This window comes from Zalophus californianus, chromosome 8 (genome assembly GCF_009762305.2).
Source record: "Zalophus californianus isolate mZalCal1 chromosome 8, mZalCal1.pri.v2, whole genome shotgun sequence".
NCBI lineage: Eukaryota > Metazoa > Chordata > Mammalia > Carnivora > Otariidae > Zalophus > Zalophus californianus.
In genome coordinates, this window is record NC_045602.1 from 109,197,547 (window position 1) to 109,219,500 (window position 21,954).

Consider the following 21,954-nt stretch of genomic DNA (forward strand, 5'->3'; position numbering starts at 1 on the left):
GGCGCCCCTCCATCAGGGTATTTTTTAAGGCTCACTTTGGCTGTTATGATGAGAGTGGACCTCGGGGTCAGGGGAGGAGGTGGAAATGGGAGAAGATGGCACTAGTTCTAGATGTGAGATGATCCCACTCCTTACAGGAAAACATCCATCCTACAGTAAAGAATTAATGTGATTTTCCAACCAAAGCAGCAGAGACCTTCTCTTTCAGACGAAACTTGGCATGGAGTTAGTGGATTTGATAGGCCACAGCGAGTCCCCCAGCTTGAGCAGGGTCTGGGTCTGGAGTCCTTCCCACAGGCCTCCGCACCCCTTCTCCACACTGACCTGTGACCTGGAGCTGCCCCACCCCACAGCTTCTGTAAGGAACCTGCTCCTAGGCCTTTCACATTTATTACTGCACTCTAGATCCCAGTAGCCTTAGCCAGAGCGCACTGTCTGCACGGCTGGAACGTGCCTCCGCCCCGGCTGCTGTACGCTGGGCAGCCAGACATGGTTAGAACCTGCTTGCTGGCTGGGATGGCCGTGTGCGCCACAGGTTTCCCTCACCCGAGCCCTGTGTCCTGACAACCTAGGGGCGAGCTGCCACCTTCTCGAGCTGTCTGACCTCTGTAAGATTAGAAATACCCCCGCTTCCCTGCTCCCTACAAGATTCCATAACCAGATGAAAAGAAACCAGAGACTGTTTGGTTCATCCTGACTGCGAGTCCAGGTGAGAAGGGAGCATGGTCCTGACACGTTCATTTCCCTGAAAGTTGGTGGGGCCTTCACAGAGCCCAGTGTCTGGTGTGCACACAGCCTTGTCGGGCGTGTCCTCCAGTGCCATCGCTGTGTCCTGGCACTGCCCGTGGGGAGAGGCCAATGCCGAGCACACAGAGCTAAGGGCCATGCTTCTCTTTAGCCAGTTTGCTGCCTTGACCCTGTGGACAGACCTAGAACGAATCCGAAATACCATACTAGTAAAATTCTTGTAGATGGAGGGACTTCTGGCAACCCAGTTTAACAAGCCAGCTCCCATTCTGCACCCCTTTAAGGCTGATCATCACATCACGTAACATAACCAGGGTCACTGTAGGGAGTAGGGGGTGTTGTTCGTGGAGGTTCCATTCTTGAAATGCCACTGAGGTGGTTTGGGGAATAATTATCTTTATTACAATTTGAACAGTGCCAGTTTATTCTGAAAAGGCAACCTGCCAGCACTTTCTAATGAGCTAATTGATCTTCCCTCTGAACCCCTTTGGATTACTATCCCCAGGCGAAGGTGGCATGCATTCAGGGTTCTTGAATTGGTTTTCATTGCCCTGACTCAGGGGATAATTGAGCCATCTACATAGCTGCCTTGGGGTGGGAAGTGGGACTTGCAGCAGAAATTTCTTTTTGGCCCAGCCATGCGGCCACTGGAAGGACTCTGTCCAGGACGAAGGAGGCACGAGTTGGACGCTGTATTCTTCCCCTCATCCAGTGGAAGGACTTGGGACAAATCACTTGTCTGAGTAGAACTGTCAGCTCTGAAGTCTGACAGTTCTAGACCTGGATCTGTGCCATCCGATTTGATAGTAGCTGCATGTGGCTCTTTTAAGTTAGTAAAATGAAAAATTAAGTTCCTTTATCACACTAGCCACATTTTAAGGGTTCAGTGGTCACATATATGGCTAGTGGCTGTCGATGGGCAGCACAGATCCAGGACATTTCCATCCTTGTAGAAAGTTCTGTGGACAGCACTGGTCCGGGCCATTGTGTCAGACTTCCAGGGCTTGTGGAAAGAAGGTAATCTCTGTTCTTCTCAAGGATCTGCCTCCATGTCCTGGCAGCTGTGATACTTGTTACCCTTTGTCCAGTTGTGACGTTCTCTGTACCTGGAGATTCTCAGCTGTTTGATCAGGAGATTAGGCTGCCAGTGAGCCTGTTGCGTGCTTGGAGGTTGTCAGTTGGGATTCCTGGTGTAGGTCTTCCCTTCTGAGTGTGTTCCAGTGTCTGTCCTGCAGAAAGGGGTGGCATGATGGGGTGGGGAGGTGGCTGTATGGCATTCCAGCTCTGGTACCATCACTTTGTCCCAGTATGACTGTGGACAGATTACATCACCTTCCTGAGTCTCCATGCCCTTGTCTATATATAGACAGCTTGCCAGGCATTGGAATTAGTAAACTGATGTAATGCATTTAGCAGAGTTGGGCATGTAGGTTCACAGTAAGCAGTAGGTAGCGTCCCTGCTTCATATTTAGCCCTAAGTTTATTTCCAGGGACTGAATAAACCCCACCTCCCTGACAGTGCAGTCTCTTCAGAGGAATGCCATTTCTCCTCTGCTGCATTCCACACTGTTGAAGGCTTTGGAAAGTCAGAAATGAGGTGTCAATGTTTTGATGGCCCTGGAGGTAAAGTTAGAGTTCAAGGAGGTCAGAATGGAGCTAGGGAAGAGATTCCAGGGAGTGGGCAGCAGGAGAGGAGAGGCAAAGGCTCTGTGTAAGCACTGGGGGGCAGGGATTAGGCCTGTGTTTCTGGTGTTGCAAACAGAAGTGTATAATAGGCACTCGGTTGATAGTCACTGAGTTGCTTCTTGTTTGTTTTGAGCGTCTAAGGCAGATCAGCCTTCCATGCATAATCTTCATATTTGATTTATTGTTTCAAGCGTCCCTGGGGCCAGCCTCACCCTCCCCCTGGCACATCTGATCTGCTGGGAGGTGGGCTTTGCACAGCCTGGATGCTTTTCATCCAGGGAGCTCTTACTCATCCCTCCAGACCATCCCTGGGGAGCCCTTCGCAGCTCTTCAGAGCTGCTGCTCCGTGCTGGGTGCCCACACAGCATAACATTGGCAGCAGTACAGTGATTTGATCATAAGTTTATGGCTTACTCATCTCTGTATTCCCCTCCCCCTCCTGTCTAACAAGTGCTAGTCACATAGTAGGTTCCCAAAAATGTTTGCTGAAAATGGCAGGCTTCCTTATCATGTAATGCAACCCAGCAGAGGTCATTTTTGCTTAATTCTCCAGTTTGCGTGCCCTTTTTAGCTGCTTCCCTGCACTTGATGTGTGTGTGTGGGGGGGCGGGGGGGTAGATCGTAGCAGCAGAGCCTGGCCTCCAGGGTCAGCTGGCCCAGATTCGAGCTGGACAGCCATCCCTTCGTTGGCTCAGTAAGAGTCTTCTCTGATTCTTAACCAGTCGGCATTTGGGTCCCGTGAGATGCTGCTGGAAGGCCTAGCCCAGCACCAGGCAGCGGAAGCCCTGTGCAGTGGCGGGCACAGCCTGCATTCGCCTGCGCTGCTCCTCTGTGCAGCGGCCACCCGCGTGTGTGCCCCGGAGCACTTGAACTAGTAGGCACTAGTGCAGCTGACTGGGGGACTAGCACTTAGGTTTCATTTCCTTTTACTTAAAATTTAAGTGGCTGTCTTCTCACTGGAATCACACTTGAAGCCCTGTAGACACTCCCCGGGCGCTTCGGGAACCTCTTTTACTCAGCTTATGTCCTCGGGGTACTTTCCTGGAAGAGGCAGCATACAGCAGGGGCCAGCAGTGCAGGATCCTTGAGCCTAGTGCCCGCTTCACATCCCACTGCCTGGGGGACAGCAGGCTAGGTGGAAGTTTCTAGAAGGCATAGATAAGGTTGAACAGATAAAGATGAGACCACATGGAAAATATTATAATAGTTCTGCAGAAGCCCAGTGTGGGAGAGCAGAGCCTTGGCATCAAGGAAGACCTTTTTTAAAGAGGAGGTAGCATTTGAGTAGTGTTTCGAAGGATGTATCTGGAGCCAGCCAGAACGGAGGATGTGAGAGTGTTCTGGGTAGACAGGCTTGGGGATGGCTGAGAAGGGGTTTTATTTCATGAGCACCAGAGGATTTAAGGGGGGCAGAAGGGCACTGACCTCCCAAATCACAGTGTTTGAAAGGTCACTCTGCCACAATGGAGAGGACAGGGAGGCAGAGGAAAGGCCAGAGTCAGCAAGCCCAGGTGGGAGGCTGTCATTACAGCCTCATGCTTGCCAGGCAGTGTTCACACTGTTTTACATCTTGTCTCATTTAACCCCTAAAGCAAAACCTCGTGGTTTATCTTTATAAAAGCGAGGATCCCGCCACCCAGGGAGGCCAAGTGACTTGTCCTGGTCACATGGTTAGAGTGGAGTGGGGTACACACCAGGCAGGGGGCACTGAGAATCCATACTCCTTGCCCTCTTGGCTGTGCCTCCTCTCATGGGCAAGACATCCTGAGGAGAGGGGATTCCAGAAATATCTGGGACTCTTGTCTGATTCAGGGTGTGGGGAAGATGGGAGACGAAGGTGAATCAGCTTTGGGGTGGGTTAACTTGGTAAAGGGTGATTCCAAGAGCCCAGAAGAGAAAAGCAGGTTGAAGTGGGGTTTTTGCATTTGACGTTAGAAGGTCATCCCAGCCGCTGACTGTAGGGGCATTCGAAACCCGGGACAGAGCCGGAGCAGGGCCATGCCTGCAGTGACATCACCCAGGGCGCCAAGAAGCAGAGGCCGAGCCCTGGTGCTGCCTTCCTCCCAGGGAGGTGGGGTGGGGGAGGAACAGGGGGCAGGATAAGAAAGAGGAGAGGGAATCTCTTCACTCTGGGTGTCTTTATAGTAACTGTGCCCTGAGATCAGTCCTCATTGTCTGACGAGACCTCTCCACTAAAAGTTTGAAGAGTAATCTAGGGGTTGCCTGGGGCTTTTGTCACATTTGCCCCCCGGGGTGGGGGGGGGGCACTGGATGAGAATGGGTGCAGAACTGGCGCTGAGTGCCGTCTGGCTTCTGGTATGTCCCCAGGTCGGCAGTCGCCGGGTGATCCAGTACGGCGCGGCCCTCATGCTGGCGCTGGGCATGATCGGCAAGTTTAGTGCCCTCTTCGCCTCCCTCCCGGATCCGGTGCTCGGCGCCCTCTTCTGTACTCTCTTCGGTAAAATCCCGTTTCCTTGGTAGCCTGACCTCTCTCCTCCTCTTCACGTTTGCTAGCGAATCCCTTCCATGAGATGGAAGGTAATAATACATTTCTGTTTAAAAATCCAAAGGGATACACCTTGAAAGCATAAAAATCTCCATCCATCTCTGAGTTGAATTTATGTTAAAGGTAGAACCAAATGGAGCATACTTGTTCTAGAAAAAATAAGATGACCATAATCTTTAATTGGTTTATCTAATCAATTTAAATTCTCCCCTAGTGGCCATTTAAAACTGACAATTTTTACCATGGGATTTGACATGATCTATGTGCCATCCAGTTGTGGTCAGGGTCCAGGTCTTCTGGTGGGTTTCCCAGTTTAATCAAAATGTTTGCAGAGAGGTTCTCAGGGGGCAACTCATGTTCTTAGTTTTCTGCTTGGTCTAAAGAAAGTGTCATATGATGTTTGTGTCCCTGTGTCAGTCCAGATGGTGCTTAGGCCAAGAGTCATTTGGATCAGAGAGCCAGGTGGTCCCGTTTCGACCATGTCCTGTCACTGTTCTGTGTCCCAGGTGGTTTCTGGTGGGACAGAGAAGGGGCGATGTGGGGAGGCTGTGTGTGGCCCGTCACCTGTCTGTAGGTGAGCTCAGTGCAAATTGCCGTCTGCTCTTTCTCTCCAGGAATGATCACAGCTGTTGGGCTCTCCAACCTGCAGTTCATCGACTTAAATTCTTCCCGGAACCTCTTTGTGCTTGGATTTTCGATCTTCTTTGGGCTTGTCCTTCCAAGTTACCTCAGACAGAACCCTCTCGTCACAGGTAAGGAAAACTGGCCTCGAATCTTGGGGGTAGTTGGAACCCCAGCTGCTGGTTCACAGACAGCCCATCCCCAGTCAGAGAGGGCTTTAGAACTTCAGGAGTTGTCTCCTCAGACATTCATCCATGTATTTCATTCAAGCCTTGCTCTGCTGCCGCTGATCTGGAAACTCCCACTGCACATCTGGTATGAGCTGGCGTGAGCACGTGACTCATGTGCACATTAAGGTCTTTATTGACTGGGACCCTGTCTTTTGGGAGAAGGCCTGTGTGTAAAACCTTTTAATTTGTCAGACTAATGCTTTATGAAAATGTATAATTTCTTAAAACTCAGCTTCATAGACTTTCAAATACATGTCTTTCTACTGGGATTATATAACTGCGTTGAATTCAAGATTAACCTTTTTAACACCTTTTTATTTTAATAACCTGAGTCATGAAAAATGAACAAAAGGGAACCATGCTTTTTAGAGGAGGGGAGGGACAAAGGGCGAGGGAGAGAAAGAGAATCTCAGGCAGACTCCTCGCCCAGCGGGGAGCCTGATGTAGGGCTCCATCTCACGACCCTGAGATCATGACCTGAGCAGAAATCAGGAGTCGGACACTCAATTGACTGAGCCACCCAGGTGCCCCCAATGGGAAACGATTGCTGTTGACATTTTATGCAGAATTGGGGACCGTTTTATATATATATTTTTTGAGGTAAAATTTATATAACATTAAATTAACTATTTTAAAGTGAACGGTTCGGTGCCATCTTCGTACATTTGCGATGTCATGTAACCACCATCTCTATTTAGTTTCCAAAACCATCTCCTCACCCCAAAATAAAATTCCACACCCATTAAGCAGTTAATCCCTATTAGCCCCCTTCTCCCAGCCCCAGGCAACCACCAATTTGCTTTCTGTTTCTGTGGATTTTACCTCTTCTGGATATTTCACATATATGGAATAATACAATACATGATGTCTGGCTTCTTTCACTTAGCATAATGTTTTTGAGATTTATGTAAAAATATTTCATTCCTTTTCATGACTAATAATATTCCATTGTGTGTGTGTGTATATACACACACACACCATAATCTATTTATCCGTTTGTCCAGGAATGGACATTGGGCTGTTCCTGCCCTCTGACAGTTGTGAACAGCACAGCTGTGAACAGTGGTGTACCAGTGTGGTCAGTCCTCACTCAGCTAGCCGTGTCCTGGAAAGTCACTGTGAGCATGGAATTAGCAAATCCTGACCCACCCCTTCTAGGGGAGCAGCAGCCAACAGCAGGGTAACTCCTCTAACAGCACAGCACGGCCTCAGGGAGGCCTGCTCTTAGGAACAGTAGACAGCACTTGGGGGCCCTCGTAAACAACGAAATCACCAACCAAAACCACAAAAATGGGGAAGTGCTATTGAACAGACTGCTGCAAGCACACTTGAGATGAGGTGTGAGAGCTGAGACAAGAAGGCAGAGCATTACCTAGTTTAATCTCGGCTGGGATCACACATGTTGGGTGACCCAAAGTTTGTGCTGCTCTGTGAATGAGTGTGAAAGCCAGGAGTACTCATTTTGGGTTTATAGATAAATTTGAGGGTGTAGGTCAATTCACAAATACAGAATCTGCCAGTAGTGGGCATCAGCTGTATTTGAGTCGCTGCTCTCAGTTCTCTTGGGTATATACCTAGGAGTAGAATTGCTGGGAAATAGAGTAATTCTAGGTTTTAACGTTTTGAGGAACTGCCAAGCTGATTCCCACCAGTTATGCTCAGGGGTTTCTGTTTCTCCACATTCTTGCCAACACTTGTTATTTTCCATTGATGATCATATATTTTAAAGATTTTATTTATTTTATTTTAGAGCGTGCTCAGGTGTGCACATATGTGAGCGGGGGCGGGGGTGGGTGGGCTCCCCGCTGATCTCAGAGCCTGACGCAGGTCGTGATCTCACGACACTGAGATCATGACCTGGTCCGAAACCAACTGAGCCACCCAGGTGTGGGAGCTTCTGATAACAAGGAGATTCTTGCTGCTTTTTACATTTTAATATATCATATTCATATGAGTTCATTTATATACATCCAATTGTTCCTAATTAAAAGCAGCTAAGCACAAATCAGTGATCCAGGATTCTGAAACCCTTTATCTGATTCCAAATACCACAAATGTTTTCATTGTCGTCTTATTCACTTTGTGATATTTTCAGCCTTACAACAGCCATCTTTTTATTAATTTTTTTCTTAATCTGCTAACACCACGCCCCAGTGGCTTTCTAGTTCATTATGGGTGAGTTTCACTCTTAGATTTGTCTTCTATGGCCCACTCTTGGGGAGTTTTCCTTATAGAGATAATCTCTTGATTATTGTTGAAATTATTTATAACAGTTAAAATGTTACTGGCAAAAATTTATCTGCTCCTGTACAATAGAAATTTGCACTTTCATGCATCACATTGGTGATTGGTGCCCGCCCCAGTGCTTCTTCCTGGCTGTGGCAGTGACCCTACCACTGTGTTCTGTTTCCAGGAATAACAGGAATCGATCAGGTGTTGAATGTTCTTCTCACAACTGCTATGTTTGTAGGAGGCTGCGTGGCTTTTATCTTGGATAACACCATCCCAGGTATGTGTACATACCCAACATGCCTTTGCCACATGGGAAGTACTCGTTCTGCCAAATAAATACGGAAGCTGGCAGAGTGAATCAGTTCAAAGCCATCGCTGGTTAAAACGGTCTTTAAGTGGTTAAGACACTCTCAGCCTCCTTTTATGAATCCGTTTTTTGCTGATAAACCTAGTGGGTTTTTTCCTCCCTGCTGAGTTAGGAGAAAGCAGGAAGTCCCTTACCCACGGGCACTCTCCAGGCTGCCTGCCTCCTGTCAGCTGGCCTCAGTCTCTGCAGCGGTTTCCATCAGCTTGCTCAGACACTCCTCTGAGCTGCTGACAGCCCGTGGGGTTCCTCCCCCTCCTTCCTGAGGCAGGCCCCCCACCAACTAAGACCAAAAGATGGTGAGTATGGTGGGCGCAGGCTGTTGCCAGGATTGGTGACTGAGGGATAGATGGAGGCAGCTGTCTTCTCTGACGCCCGGGACCCTTGTTCCTCAGCATTCTATGCCCAGTGCTGGGCCCTGGACGAGGATGTGTTGTGGGCCCTGCCTCACAGCCTTCCCAGCTTCCCAGAGGAGGCTGCTGGTGCCGTTGGAAAGTGCTGCTATGGACACGCTCGTAGATTGACCTTCCATCAAGACATGCTGATACTTATTCTTGAGCTTGAAGGTTTTGTTGAGGAATTTGCCCTGAAGACTGCACACCTCCAAAAAGCCTCAATGAAGAGGTTGCTGGGGAAACTAGGGATGAACACATCAGGCAGATGTGTTCATGTGCATGAATACGTGGTACATGTTAGATTCATGGATGTCAATAACTAACACATGCTCCTCATCTGAGCGAATTGAGAGAGAGGCACAGGAGTCAGACAGATGGAAATGAAAGCTTCGCTACAGAAACACTGATGGGAGGGCGTAGTTTAGATGTAAGAAATAATGATGTTTCTTATACTGCACCATGGACTCGAACTCATCATCTAGGCTTGGGCAGAGAAGTGTGTTGTCTGGTGTCCCATGTAGCCAAGAGCAGGTGCCAGTGCGCCTCTCTGCACTGAGAAGATTTATGAGATCAGCCCAGGGCTCAGGGGTTGCTGAGCCCTATGGGCCCAGATCATTCTCCCTGACTCATCTGTCAGGGTATAGAGTGGCCCCGATTGTTAACGCCAGTGGAAGTTCACCCTCACAGAAGGGACATGACAAGTGGGGAATACAAGCGAGTGCATCCCTCTCCCTTTCTCCCTCCCATCTTTCTTTCTCTCTCTCTCTCTCTCTCTCTCTCACACACACACACACACACACACACACACACACACACACAAAGTAGGATAAAACTCGGTATGCCTAGATGGGGGGTGGTTTGTCCTGACCAGTTGTTGAAGGCATTGTAAATTGTACAATGAAGACTGGGTCCCTTTTTGTAGAGATCACGTTTGCAGTTCAGAAGTTCTTTTGTTGTTTGTTGAGAACGGATTTGGGGAAGGAGATAGGGAGATGGAAGGGCAGCCAGCCAGTAAGGGAGGGACCGTTATGATGACCCTGGAAAGCAGAAATGTGGCACGGGCCGGACCTCAACAATGACAGTTGAGGAAATGGGTCACGTGGAAGGACAGGGAGGAGGCAGAACCATCAGATCGCTTGAATGTGGAGCCAAAGGAACAAGGATGGGTTAGCGATTCTTAGATTTCTGGCTCAGGCACCTGGATGGCCGAGTGCCGTCAACTCCCCGACAAGGGCTCCTTGCTGTCCTGGCGGGTTCCGTATGTGGGACGGCACACTGGTCATCTCAACTCTCAGTGGAACTGTCAAGCTAAACATTCTATTCCATTGTTTTGTGTGTGTGTTTGTGTGTCTGTGTGTGTGTGTGTTGCAGGTACTCCAGAAGAAAGAGGAATCAGGAAATGGAAGAAGGGTGTGGGCAAAGGGAGCAAGTCGCTCGATGGCATGGAATCCTACGATTTGCCATTTGGCATGAACATTATTAAAAAATACAGATGCTTCAGCTACTTACCCATCAGCCCAACCTTTGTGGGCTACACGTGGAAAGGCCTCGGGAAGAGTGCCACCAGCCGGAGTTCGGACGAGGACTCACAGGCCACAGTATAGCTGTAGGTCACCCTGTGGCCCAGCCGCAGTGAGGCATGAAGCTGTAGTTCCTTGCTGAGTAACAAGCAGTAACATATATGTTTGTATATCTGCATTTACCTTCTGCACCCAGGGCTAAGACGATTACAGATAGCTTTTTTGTTGTGGGTGGTGATCGTGTCTATTATCGTGTCTCACTGGTCTCCTTATTTAAGCCCTACCCCTTGCCCTTGAGAGCATCCATTGAACTTCCTATCCTCCTGTGGGAGTGGGTGTTTGAAATCCACAGCGGTTCCTTGGTTTTGGTCTCCTCCTACCACCCTGGGCTAGCTTTCTCACGAGCCGCTGCCATGGTCCAGGGGCTTTCTGTCCCAGAAGCACTGGACCTGCTTCTGTTTTATTTGACTTTGGCCTGCAACCCGCAGAGACCCCCTCTGGTCAAGGGACACCAGTCTCCTCACACTGTCACAGCTGAGGGTCAAAGGTGATTCTGTGTTCCCTGATCCTCCTGTAGGAGGACGCTACTGACCTGATTGAAAACCGTGACATGGTTACCCCCGGCCCATGTCTGTGCGTGGGTAAGTTCTGTACAGGTATTACTAGAACCGACATCTGTTTGGGGGATTGGAGGGAAAGGGGAAGTACCTGAAGTCATATCTGGTCTTCAGCTGCTCTATCTTGGTGCCCCCGGCCCAGGGTGGGCCAGCACATCTCATAGGCTTCTTTGTCACTCTGACTGAGACACTCTATCTGACATTTGTCACTCTGGGCCGGTGTGATGGGTAGAGTGCCACACAAGGGCACTAAGCAGATGTGTATGGGAGTCTTGACTCTGCTATCATGTGGATGTCGGTTACTGTTGCGCTTGTCTATAAATTACAAGATTCTATTCCTATTTAATGTTATGACTATAGCAGGTTTTTTGAAATCAGTGTTTTCCATGTGACCCTCTTACCGTGCATCCCTGTTACTTGTCCCCTACCCCTCACCTCCCTTTAAGAAAAGAACCAGCATTTGTAAAGCTGTGGACACCATCAGGGAAGCTTGTCGTCATGGCTTTTGAAGGCCAGTAACCATTATTGTGGTTGTGTTTTGTATTGCTTGATACCATGAAAGTGTAAATACTGTAATGCCTAATCTATTTATCAAAACTGACTACTGGACCAGAGCCCAGAAACCATGGGTTAAGTTATACGTGAATTTGTTTTGTGAAGAAGGGAAGCTGGGGGCAGGTAATCAACAGAGCCGCCATATTGAAGGGTCGGGCATCCTGGTAAATTCATCACTGCAGTTCTGTTTCGAGTCTTTTCTGGCACTTAAGGCTTAAGGAGACTGTGTGTGGGTTGTCATGTTGTGTGTCCACTGGATCTTAATTTTGCAGAGGGGAAGATTAGACCCCCTGGCCAAATGCACCTTTCCTATTTAAGTCATTGCAGAAGGTGGTGACAAAAAGCAGTTGGCAGGGCCCCTTCCGTCCAGTTCTTGTTAATAACACTAAATCCTCTGTGAAAAAATGACTTCTGTGGAATTTGGTTTGAAATTTGTCAGCCAAAGGAAAACCCTGAAACACCAAGGAGTGACCTCACCGTGTGAGGTGGTGCTTCCTAGGCGGCTCCTTGACCTGGTTGAGCCTTGGACAGCCGTGGGTGTTCCTGTCTCTGACAGCAGGGCATGGTTCTCAGCTGCCTTGTGTCCACAGGATAAGTCCGCTGCCCCCACAGCTGGCTCTGCTCCACCACGCTGGGATGTCCTTGGCAGCATTATTGTCCCCCTAGCCTCCCTGACTCCTGGGAAGTTTGGGGCTTCAAGGCGTATTCTGGCAAGAACAGTTTTACAGCCACTGCATTGTTTGCCAAGATCTGGTTGCAGATTAAGTAAAAAAAAAAAAAAAAAAAAAAAAAAAAAAGATTCTAAATTACATTTAATTTTGTATGTTTTTAAAAATTGTATCTGATGCATAGTTAACTTTAGAAGCACACTGGTTAACTAACGACTTTCATCCCTTTAACTTGGTAAGCACTCAATGCCGAAGGCCCTCCTGCACCGAGTCGCTCTCAGTTTCCTTCTATTTGGGTTTTTTGCTCAGCATCTCTAATTTCTCTGTTCTGAAAAGTGGGGAAAACTGTTAAACATGCCAGAGATTCTAGCTCTCTAGGGGAGCAGAAGGACCAAATATCCAAATAAAAGCATGTGAACCATTGGATAATCTTAACTTTCAATCTGGCATCTTCCCTCCCAGTGCGTGACACTCAGGATATGCTTCAGACATCCAGAAACCCACTCCCTTCTGAAAACCCCTCCTTGGGCTCGGTTTTATTGGGTGGTTCCAAGTGTGCTGGTCTGGGGGATGTCTTCTGCAAGCTTTTAAATGTGGAGGGAAGCCCTGTACCCCCACGTTCTGTTAGAAATGAGGGTTTTCGCCCTTTTTGTTCCGTTGGGGCCAACTTTTAGATTCCCTAAGGCAGGGGGAAGGGGGGGTACAGGAAGTGGGGAGGAAAGAGGGCAGCCCGACTAGAGGGCCCATTGAGTCTGGTACTTTCTGCACAGCCTGTGAAACTCACCTCGGCTTGAGTGATTGGAGTCTCCTGATGATTAATGCCATTTTAGATAGTGGTCCTCCTGCTGGCAAATATGCTACAGAATGAGTCTGTAATCAAGAGAAATATGTATTCGTCTGCTCCTTAGGCTTTAGCACACGCATGAAAGGGAGGTTTGGGAGAACACAGTGGCTGTTCCTAGTCTGCGTCTGTGCACTTCCCACTTCCATGGTTGGCCTGCACTACTGGGGCCAGGTACCCACCATGCTTTGTTTGGCCAATAGAATGTTTCAAAGGGTTTGGGATGTAAATGTCCTTGGGCGGGGCATTCAGACTCCAGTTTCCATAGTGACCACCTACCCACCATCTTTACATTCACCTTGGGGGACTTGATGTGAGAAGTAGAAAGTATAAGGACAGTAGATGGCTGTCACATCACGGTGGGTGGCAAGGGAGATCCCACCACTGGTTTTAATAAAACATCTAACATGGTTGACCGAATAATGGGAAATGGCTCCAGTCTTTGTCTCATTAGGGAATTAAACTGAGATTGGTTCATACAGACTCTTTTTTAAGAGGGTTTCGGATGTTAACTTGTAGTAAGTTTCTGGTGATGGGTGAGGGCAAGAGAAGTGGCTTAACCAGGCCAGCTAGAATGAAGCGTCATGAGTCCCGATGGTTTCCCATTTTCATGGTAACAAATTCACACACAGGATTTGCTTTATACTGTAGAATAATGACTTTCATGATGACGACTTGGTTTATGCATGAATCTTGCAGTATTTCCATATAGTAAAATAACATTTCTACCCAGGATAATAGTCACAGTTTTCCAGGGAGGGAATGATATAATTTTCATGACAATGTCATGTGATAATAGAATTTCTCCATTGATGAATCTCTAGTATGTGTGTATACTTTATTTACCCATGCGTCTATTTTATCACCATGAGCTAACTTGTTCCTTCTTTAGTTCACGGCCCTGCTGAAATACCGGTACTGGCAACTTCGACTTGAAGTTGGCAGTTATAATCTTCCATAATACCGATGTGGCAGGCGTGGCCAGGTCAGGTGGAAGGTGGATAGGTAACTGTGGCAGAAGCCTCATTCCGGTACCTGGCTGGGGCCGGGCCATGCTGTCGCCGTGCCGAGCTGTGGCTGTGGGTGGGGCCTGAGACTTCGGGGGTGGGGTAGTTGGCCTCAGAAGCGCCTGGGGTTTTCACACGCTGTGCGTGTGGTGCTCTGTCCCCTTAGGATTTGGACACCCACCACTTGACCTGCAGTCACATCCCGAGTAGCGCAGGAAGACCGCCCGCAGTGGCAGGCATTCAGCTCCCACCCGTGGACGTGGAAAGCACGTTAGCGCTGGGCACCCCTTTTCAGCAGCCTCACACACATTCCTGTCCTTTGAGGTTGTTCTTGACCGTGCCTCGTCCTCACTCCACAGGAGCCACATCCAGCGTCCTTAGACGTGCTGTGTTTGTTTCCTGGCATGTAGGGCACCCTCACCAGTGTTGCCGTCTTACTGACAGTTCAAGTTGATACCCTTTTCTGTTCGTTGGTAATAACCTTTGTTTGACACATTAATAAATTTCTGACTGTTCTTAAAGGAGTGGGGATGCCTATATTTTCCTTGAGTTTTTGTGACTGACTTTGGCTCTCTACCTTTCGGGGATTTTCTTTGTTTTTTATTTTTATTTTGCATACCGAGGGTATTTGGGGGTGGGGTTGTTTTTTGAGATGTGTAATTCTTTTATGGAGTTTTTAAAAAGAATTTTCATATTGTTTTTCTAACATGGCTTCATTAAACGTTTAAGTATTTTAAAAATATGTAATATTTGGACCAGATGTTGTGAATAATAGTAGAGATAAAGCTATTTTATTCTGTATTTTTAAAACTGTTCCGTACAAATAAAAGCTCTCCTGGACGCAGTTGTGTTCTTGTGCCTCCTTCTTTGGCTGGTCTTTAAGAAATTTGCCATTAATTAAAAGTCATCACCTAGGGGAGGGAAATTGACTAATAAAAAACTCGCTTCGGCAAGCCTCAGATGTTAACCGCTGTCGGGGTCCTGGAAGACTTAAAAGGAGGAAAGCAGGAGTCAAAGCATCCTCTGTTTCTGCGCCCAGAGAACCACAGCAGGCGTCTTGGGGGGAAGCCTGAGTGAGCCTTCCATTCCGGAATGCACCCTGCTGGACTGTGGGTGAAACTGCGTCTCTTACTAAGGCAGCGACATCTGGAGGCCGGACAGGGAAGCTGTCTGTCCACACGGTGGGACCAAAGGCTCCCGGAGCAGCTTCAGCCCGGCCGAGGATCGGTGCTGGGGCAAGGACCGCTGAGGCGTGGATGCCATAAAGGCCTGGGGCTGAGCTTGAGAGCCGCTGGTGAAAGCTCATTCCGTCAGGCCTCCTGGTGGGGCATGAACGTGGGTGCAGAGGGACTCCCGTGTATTTCTTCCTTTAGAGCAAACTTAAGAGTTACCCCATTCCTGTCTCCATCCCTGCTTCATCTCTGGCATTTGGGGCCATGAGTGGCCCCCACAGCTACTCCCATAGGGTGTGCATCCTGCCGCCTCCTGTCCCCAGTACCCTGACCTGTAAGCTGCCACTGGGCAACCAGTCACCAGGTGAAATGTTTACACAATGGGCATGCAAAAAAAACCCAAACAAAAAACCAAGGTATTAAAATAATAAAATACCCGTGTTCTCACCTCTAGCAGGACAAAAGCACATTACCAGTACTTCAGACCGACCTCCTCCCCGCCACCCGCCGTGCCCCATCCGCCAAGAGAGAATCACTGTCTGGGTTTTGGGTTGGTCCTTTCCTGGCTTCACAATCTTGCCCATATATATGCGTTCGTAAACAGTTTACTGTTTAGCCTGTTTTGCATGTTTTTTAACATCATGTAAAAAGTAACTGTATGTATTATCACATTTCACCCACTATTAAGAGATTCTTCCATGTTGGTATGTGTCTGTGATGTAGTTCATCTTCACTGCTGGGTAGTAAAATTTAGGATTACCAAAGACAAAGCTCATTCTGAAAGCTTCTGGAGACCATGACCCAGAAGCAATGGACAATATTCCAGCAGCAACCCTGTGTGTGGAGGTAACATTTCTAAGGACTGAAGGAAAAAGACTTCGAACTTAAGAATTTCACGCCTATCTACCCACATGCCCCCATTTAAATACTTAGGATGAAGTAGTTGACTCAGGAGGAGACAAACCCAGGAGGCGCTGTAGGAGATGATAGAGGGTAAGGTGTGCAGTAAATACCTTGGTAAACCTGTCTTGGCCCATTTTGGCTGCACAGAAAACCATAGACTGGGTGGCTTAGAAACAAACATTTCTCACGGTTTTGGAGGCTGGAAGTCACGGCTCCAGCAGGTGCTGTGTTTGGTGAGGACCTCTCTCCCCGTCCATGGATGGCCATCCTTACTGTGTCTTCACATGGTGGAAGAGGCAAAGGATCTCTCTTTGGGGCCTCCTTGATGAGGCCACTAATCCCACTCATGAGGGATTCACCGATCCCACCTCATGACCTAATCACCTGAAAGGCTCCACCTCCTAATACTGTTACTTTGGGGAGTAGATTTTATTATGAACTGGGGGGGGGGGGGTGGCGGGCACGGTCTATAGCATGTGGTCTCAAATTGTAATTTGAGGCCATATGAACTTGGTGTTGGGGGAAAAGAGAGAAACACGTCCAAATGCACCAATAACAATGAACTAAACTTGCCAATTAAAAGATAGATGTTAGGACACATAGAACAAAATCCTGGTTTATGTTTACAACACTGGAGTTCAAAAGTGTGGCTCTGTTGAAGGCTGCAAGATCTGTTCAGGGTTTGATAACATCTTAGAAACTTCAGGTGAAAAAGTTTCTAAACAATTAGACGGTTGTTTTATGTGTGTTGAATCTAATACTAAAATAGCTTGCCTGTATTTTACATTTCAAGTCCAGAATTTTATTAATCTTTTAAGGCATATTTTTCAAAAGTCTTGGGCTATAATGGTTTGGGGAAAACAAAAAGTCCTTCACCACAGATAGGCTTAAGAGCATCATTTACAAGAAACTGGTTTATGGAAGGATGTGCAAAATTGACGGTAAAAGGATGGGGAAGAATCACATGGGACAAATACAAACCGTTTATTTTATTTTCACACAAAATCTGAGACAAAGCTTTGTTAAGGATATGAAAGTTCATGATGTAATGATGGAAAGGTTCAATTTACAGAGTCATTAATTTTACACAGCCTCAAAATTCATCCATAAATGGATAGAACTATAGGAAGAAACTGACAAATCCACCTGCCGGTGGAAAATTCTAGCACTTCCCTTTTGATAAGTCAGGCAGGCAAAAACTAAGCAAGGCACAGAAGTGACCAAAGGGCATGGTTAGAACTCTACACCCGACACCTAGAGCATATGTGTTCTTCACAAGCACTCAGGGATGTTTCTAAAAACTTCTCGTTCTAGGCATTAAAACAAGTCCTGAAAAAAATTTCAAGAATAGGTATTGTGCAGGACATGTTCCCTAACTATGCACAATTAAGTTGTAAGGTAGTAAATACTTGAATTTACAAGTGTGTATATTTGGATGTATAAAATAGTGCTAAATAACTCTGTGGCTAAAGGAGAAACCAATAATGGAAATGTTCTTTAATGAAGTGTATTGGGTGTCCTATGGTGGTTCTGTACATGCCTCCTTCTAGAATCCTGATTTTATGTCCACCTTGCATCTAAGTCTCTACTGTGGGTTTCATACAGTTTCACTCATGCTGTCTTTTTCCATTTCCTCTAAGTTCTGGGAGAAGTTCCTGAGGAACAACCTAGGTTACTGACTGGGTTTTCTAGAATATTCAGCCTCTTGCTCATGTCTTCTAGTGCAATTTTTAAACAATTTATTTTGGTCATTTTCAAACATACACAAAAGTAGAGAACATAACTGCTCCCCACATGCACACAACCCAGCTTAATCGGTATCGACTCCTGGCCAATCTTGTTTTACCTACACCCCTCAACTTTCCCTCCTTCATTGTTCTGATCAAATCCCAGACATCTTACTTCATCTATAAATATTTCACCAGTTACCACTGAAAGGTTTTTTAAAAAGCTATTATGTCTTAAAAATCAATAGTTTTTAATATGGTCAAATAATGTCTAAATTTGCAATTGTCTCAAATGTTTGAAATGTTCATACTTCATCATTGCTATTGGCTGATACGTCTCTCATTGTTGCAGTTTGTTGAGCAATTTATTTGTCCTGCAGTTTCCTACAGAAATGCTGAGTACAGGGGCGCCTGGGTGGCTCAGATGGTTAAGTGTCTGCCTTCGGCTCAGGTCCTGGGATCGAGCCCCACATTGGGCTCCTGGCTCAGCGAGGAGCCTGCTTCTCCCTCTCCCTCTGCCTCTCTCCCTGCTCATGTTCTCTCTCTCTCTCTCTAGCTCTGTGTCTCAGATGAATAAATAGAATCTTAAAAAAAAAAAAAGTGCTGAGTGCAGCCCCTTAAACATGTTCTTTTGCCTGAATCTGGTGTTGGTTGGGGGGAGCACTACTTTATAAGTGGCTGTGTGTCCTTTTATGAGGCAGCACATAGTCTCTCCTTTTGTGATGTTTATAGCCATTGATAATTCCCAGATCCAGTGGTTTCCTGGGGACATTGCAATTTTTTATTTGGCTCTATAATTGCATTTCAAATTAAAACACTTCTATGATAAGTTTTCGTAGATGTCATAACCTCTGAAGTCCCAATGAAAATATATCCTAGGGACTTTGCTTAAAAGTTTTCCCCCATTTCATACGTTTCATTAGAAAGTGTTTCTTCCAATTACTCTGAATGTACCCTTCTTTGGGACTGGAGTCTTTTCATGTTATCTGGTGGGTTTGTTTTTTTTTTTTTCTGACTGCTTATGCTAAAGAAGGAGGTCTGTGTTTGCTCAACAATAGGATTTATGGTGGATTTGGTTGATTACTTCCCCCCCCGCCAAAGCTTATGAGTTGAAATTAAAATCCTTTAGATCTTTTGAGTGGGCCTCTCCTTGGACTTTCTTCAGTTTGGTTCCATCTGCATCCATTTACCAGACTGGTTTATTTAGCAATAACTCATCATAGGTATTCTTCTAACATTTCAGTTTTATCACAAATACCTTCATATTTATGTGACCCTGTGCTTAAAGGAAAGCAATAAAAATGTACCTCAAGATCTTTGATTATTTTCTTTGGGAAGTGGGGTTATAGGTTTTACACTTATTCCATTTTTCTGTCTTAATTTTTTTTGTATTTTTAAACTTTTAAATACAAATTAAATTACTCATAAATCTTTGAGAAGATAAAAATTGTATTATGAATACTCAGTAATATCACAGTTTAAGAAATAAGAAAGTCCCTGTACTCTTCTAATACAAATATAAAACATTGCACCTCCTCAAATTGTACTTGACGTTAAAATAACAGTTGTAGCCAAATATAACTCAGTAGAAATATGAAAGTGCTAAAGCTACCACTCAGCGGGTTTGCTGCCATTTGTCCTGTATAGGAAGATTTTGCCTTATAAATGACCTGGCTTGGTGGATAAAATCTTCCAGAACATTCTATCCTTAGGGGCCAGGGGAGGGGTAGGTTGGGGAGGACACAGTGAGGTTTGAACACACAGGCTCAAGTTGAATGACTCTCAGATGGTGGAATTTTGGCATCTGCCCCTGAGCTGTGCCCAGAAGTCTATACTGACCACTCCCGCACTGTGTCTCGTGCCCACAACACACCAAGGCAGCCCTGGTCTGAACTGGGCTGATGTGGTCTCTGGACACATGCCTAGGCAAAGGGACAAGAAAACTTCCCATTGCAGCCCCAACCTTCCAACCACTACGGAGATGCCTAGCCTCAAATTCCCAATTTATATCAACTATGAAGCAACTGTCCTTAGAGACTCAAAGTTGTCAGAGGGCCTTTATTTGTGTGTGTGCATACACCTATGAGCACACGTACAATTTGTTTTACCTCTTGGGCAGCGAGTGATCTGTGGGCTCAGGAAAATTACGGGAATGAATTTGAAGCAGGAAGAATCACTCTCCGAGGGATCTTCTAGGAATGAGCCTCTTGCACAACGGAAGAGTTTTTTAAAATAATATTTCACCTGGAGTAGCAGCCTAACCATTTTTATTGCGGTTCGGTGATCAGGGAATGAGCTTTGCAGGTATACAGATCCATGCTCAGATCTCGAAAGTTCTCTTTCCACTGTGGCAGACACTTCCAAGTGTCCCCCAAGGTCTATCCCCCCATTCTTCCATGGTCATGCAATTTCAGAAGGGCCCAAGACTACACTTCCCAACCTTGCTTGTAGCTCAGTAGGACCATGTGACTGGGCTTGTGCAAGTGAGGGGTAAATAAGGCTGAAGGTACAACCTCTGGGTTGTGTTCTTAAAGGATAGATGTTTACCCTCATCCTTGCCTCCTCCCCCAACCCCTAATCCTCCCTGCTGGAAGGCAGAGGTCGTGGCCAGCCAACGTGGTCCATTTCAACAAGGACAACACCTGGGAGGGCAAGAAAATATGGAAGGAGGAGCCTGAACTCCTGATAACAGCAGCCCAAGCTTTGGTGTGAGAGAGAGACACACTGGTTTGAACCATTATTACTTTTGTATCTGTTGGAACTACCAAAACTGTGCCCTATTGGAGGTTAAAAACCAATCTAAAATTGGATTCGCAGCTCATACGTTTCCACCTACAACTGACCAGCTATATAGCCTTGAGCATGCTATTTAACTTCTCTGTAAACAGAAGTAATGCTCATCCAGAGTATTAGGATTATAGGGGTTAAGATATAAAGCCTCAACAGGCTAGGTTTCATTCCTCTTTAACCCCTCTCCAGGCCTCGTGGGCACACACACATATTTTTATAGAGCCACAATCATGGCATATGTGCTTTTATTGAAAGAATTGGCCAGGCCCGCGCCAAGACTTGGATTTGTCAATCTGTACAGTTGTGGGTCCCATCCCTAGTTCCTCTCTGTTCTCTAGACTAGCCAAGTCCTTAAGTGGCCCAGAATTGTCAAAAAGCCTCGTAGATACCCAGACACATTCTCTGACTTTGACCACCACCTGGGATTTTTGTGGAAGGTAACATCAAGTCCCTCTACAAATGGGACTCAAATGTCTACACACATATGAGGTTGAGTGAGAGATGGGGCGTGGGGAGCTGGGCTTCATCCAAAGCCAAATGTTCAGGGGCGAATGAAGATGGAAAGAGAAAGAAACCTGTCATTACTTTAGAGTTTTTCTTTCTCTGTTGATGTTTTGAAACTATCAAAGTAATACGCGCTTATTGTGACCAGTGAAACAGTTCAATCAATACAAAGATGTGAAAAGTGAAAACTGCGCCCCCCCCCGCCCAGTCCCGCCCCACCACGCATAACCACCATTACCCACCTGGTGTATCCTCTCACAATGTTCTCTTTGTTCGACAAATGCATATAATCCAAAACAAACATATACAAGGATTGTGCTTGTGATTTGTTTTTATTGAAATAGAAGGGTGGCATACTACATTCTGAAACTCGATTTTTTTCATTTTACAGTATAGCAGGGACTTTCCTACAATTGGGAAGATGTAGATCTCTCTTTTTCCTGGTACTTTCTGCACTGAGATACAATTTAACATAAAGAAGATCTTATACACAACAATTTCTTTTTTCGTGCAGACTTCTTTCCATCATTTCTGTCTACTTACTTCTCTTCTTCCATCCCCCTCTCCCTCCGCCCATCCTTCTGCGTCGCTCTAGTAATCCATGTTGGCGACATGCTTTGTAGCATTCAAATATTTCTCCATGTTCACACAACCATGTAAACTATCTGTACAAACACATAGGCATCAACACCACACATATATATTCATTCATGTTTTGTCAGGGTTTGCTCTACAAAAAAAAAAGGGGGGATCCACTTACACACACTTTTCTGTACCTTGCATTGTTCTCTCGACAATATCTTGTGGAAATCTCTATGAGTCAGCTTCCATCACTCAGACTCATTTTTTCATAAAGATTTCATAATATT

At 46.4% G+C, this 21,954-nt stretch overlaps 1 protein-coding gene across 11 annotated transcripts in view; it reads left to right on the forward strand.

Annotated features, from left to right (window-relative positions):
- The window catches only part of SLC23A2 (solute carrier family 23 member 2), a 136,549-nt gene extending 121,716 nt beyond the window's left edge, over positions 1-14,833 (forward strand). For all 11 annotated transcript variants that reach the window (XM_027621029.2, XM_027621030.2, XM_027621031.2 and 8 more), the window contains 4 exons: positions 4,762-4,891; positions 5,554-5,691; positions 8,204-8,299; positions 10,153-14,833. In XM_027621029.2, coding sequence (XP_027476830.1) covers positions 4,762-4,891; positions 5,554-5,691; positions 8,204-8,299; positions 10,153-10,385 — 597 coding nt within the window. In that variant the 3' untranslated portion in view covers positions 10,386-14,833. The remainder of the gene's footprint in view (positions 1-4,761; positions 4,892-5,553; positions 5,692-8,203; positions 8,300-10,152) is intronic.
- The last annotated feature ends 7,121 nt before the right edge of the window (positions 14,834-21,954 follow it).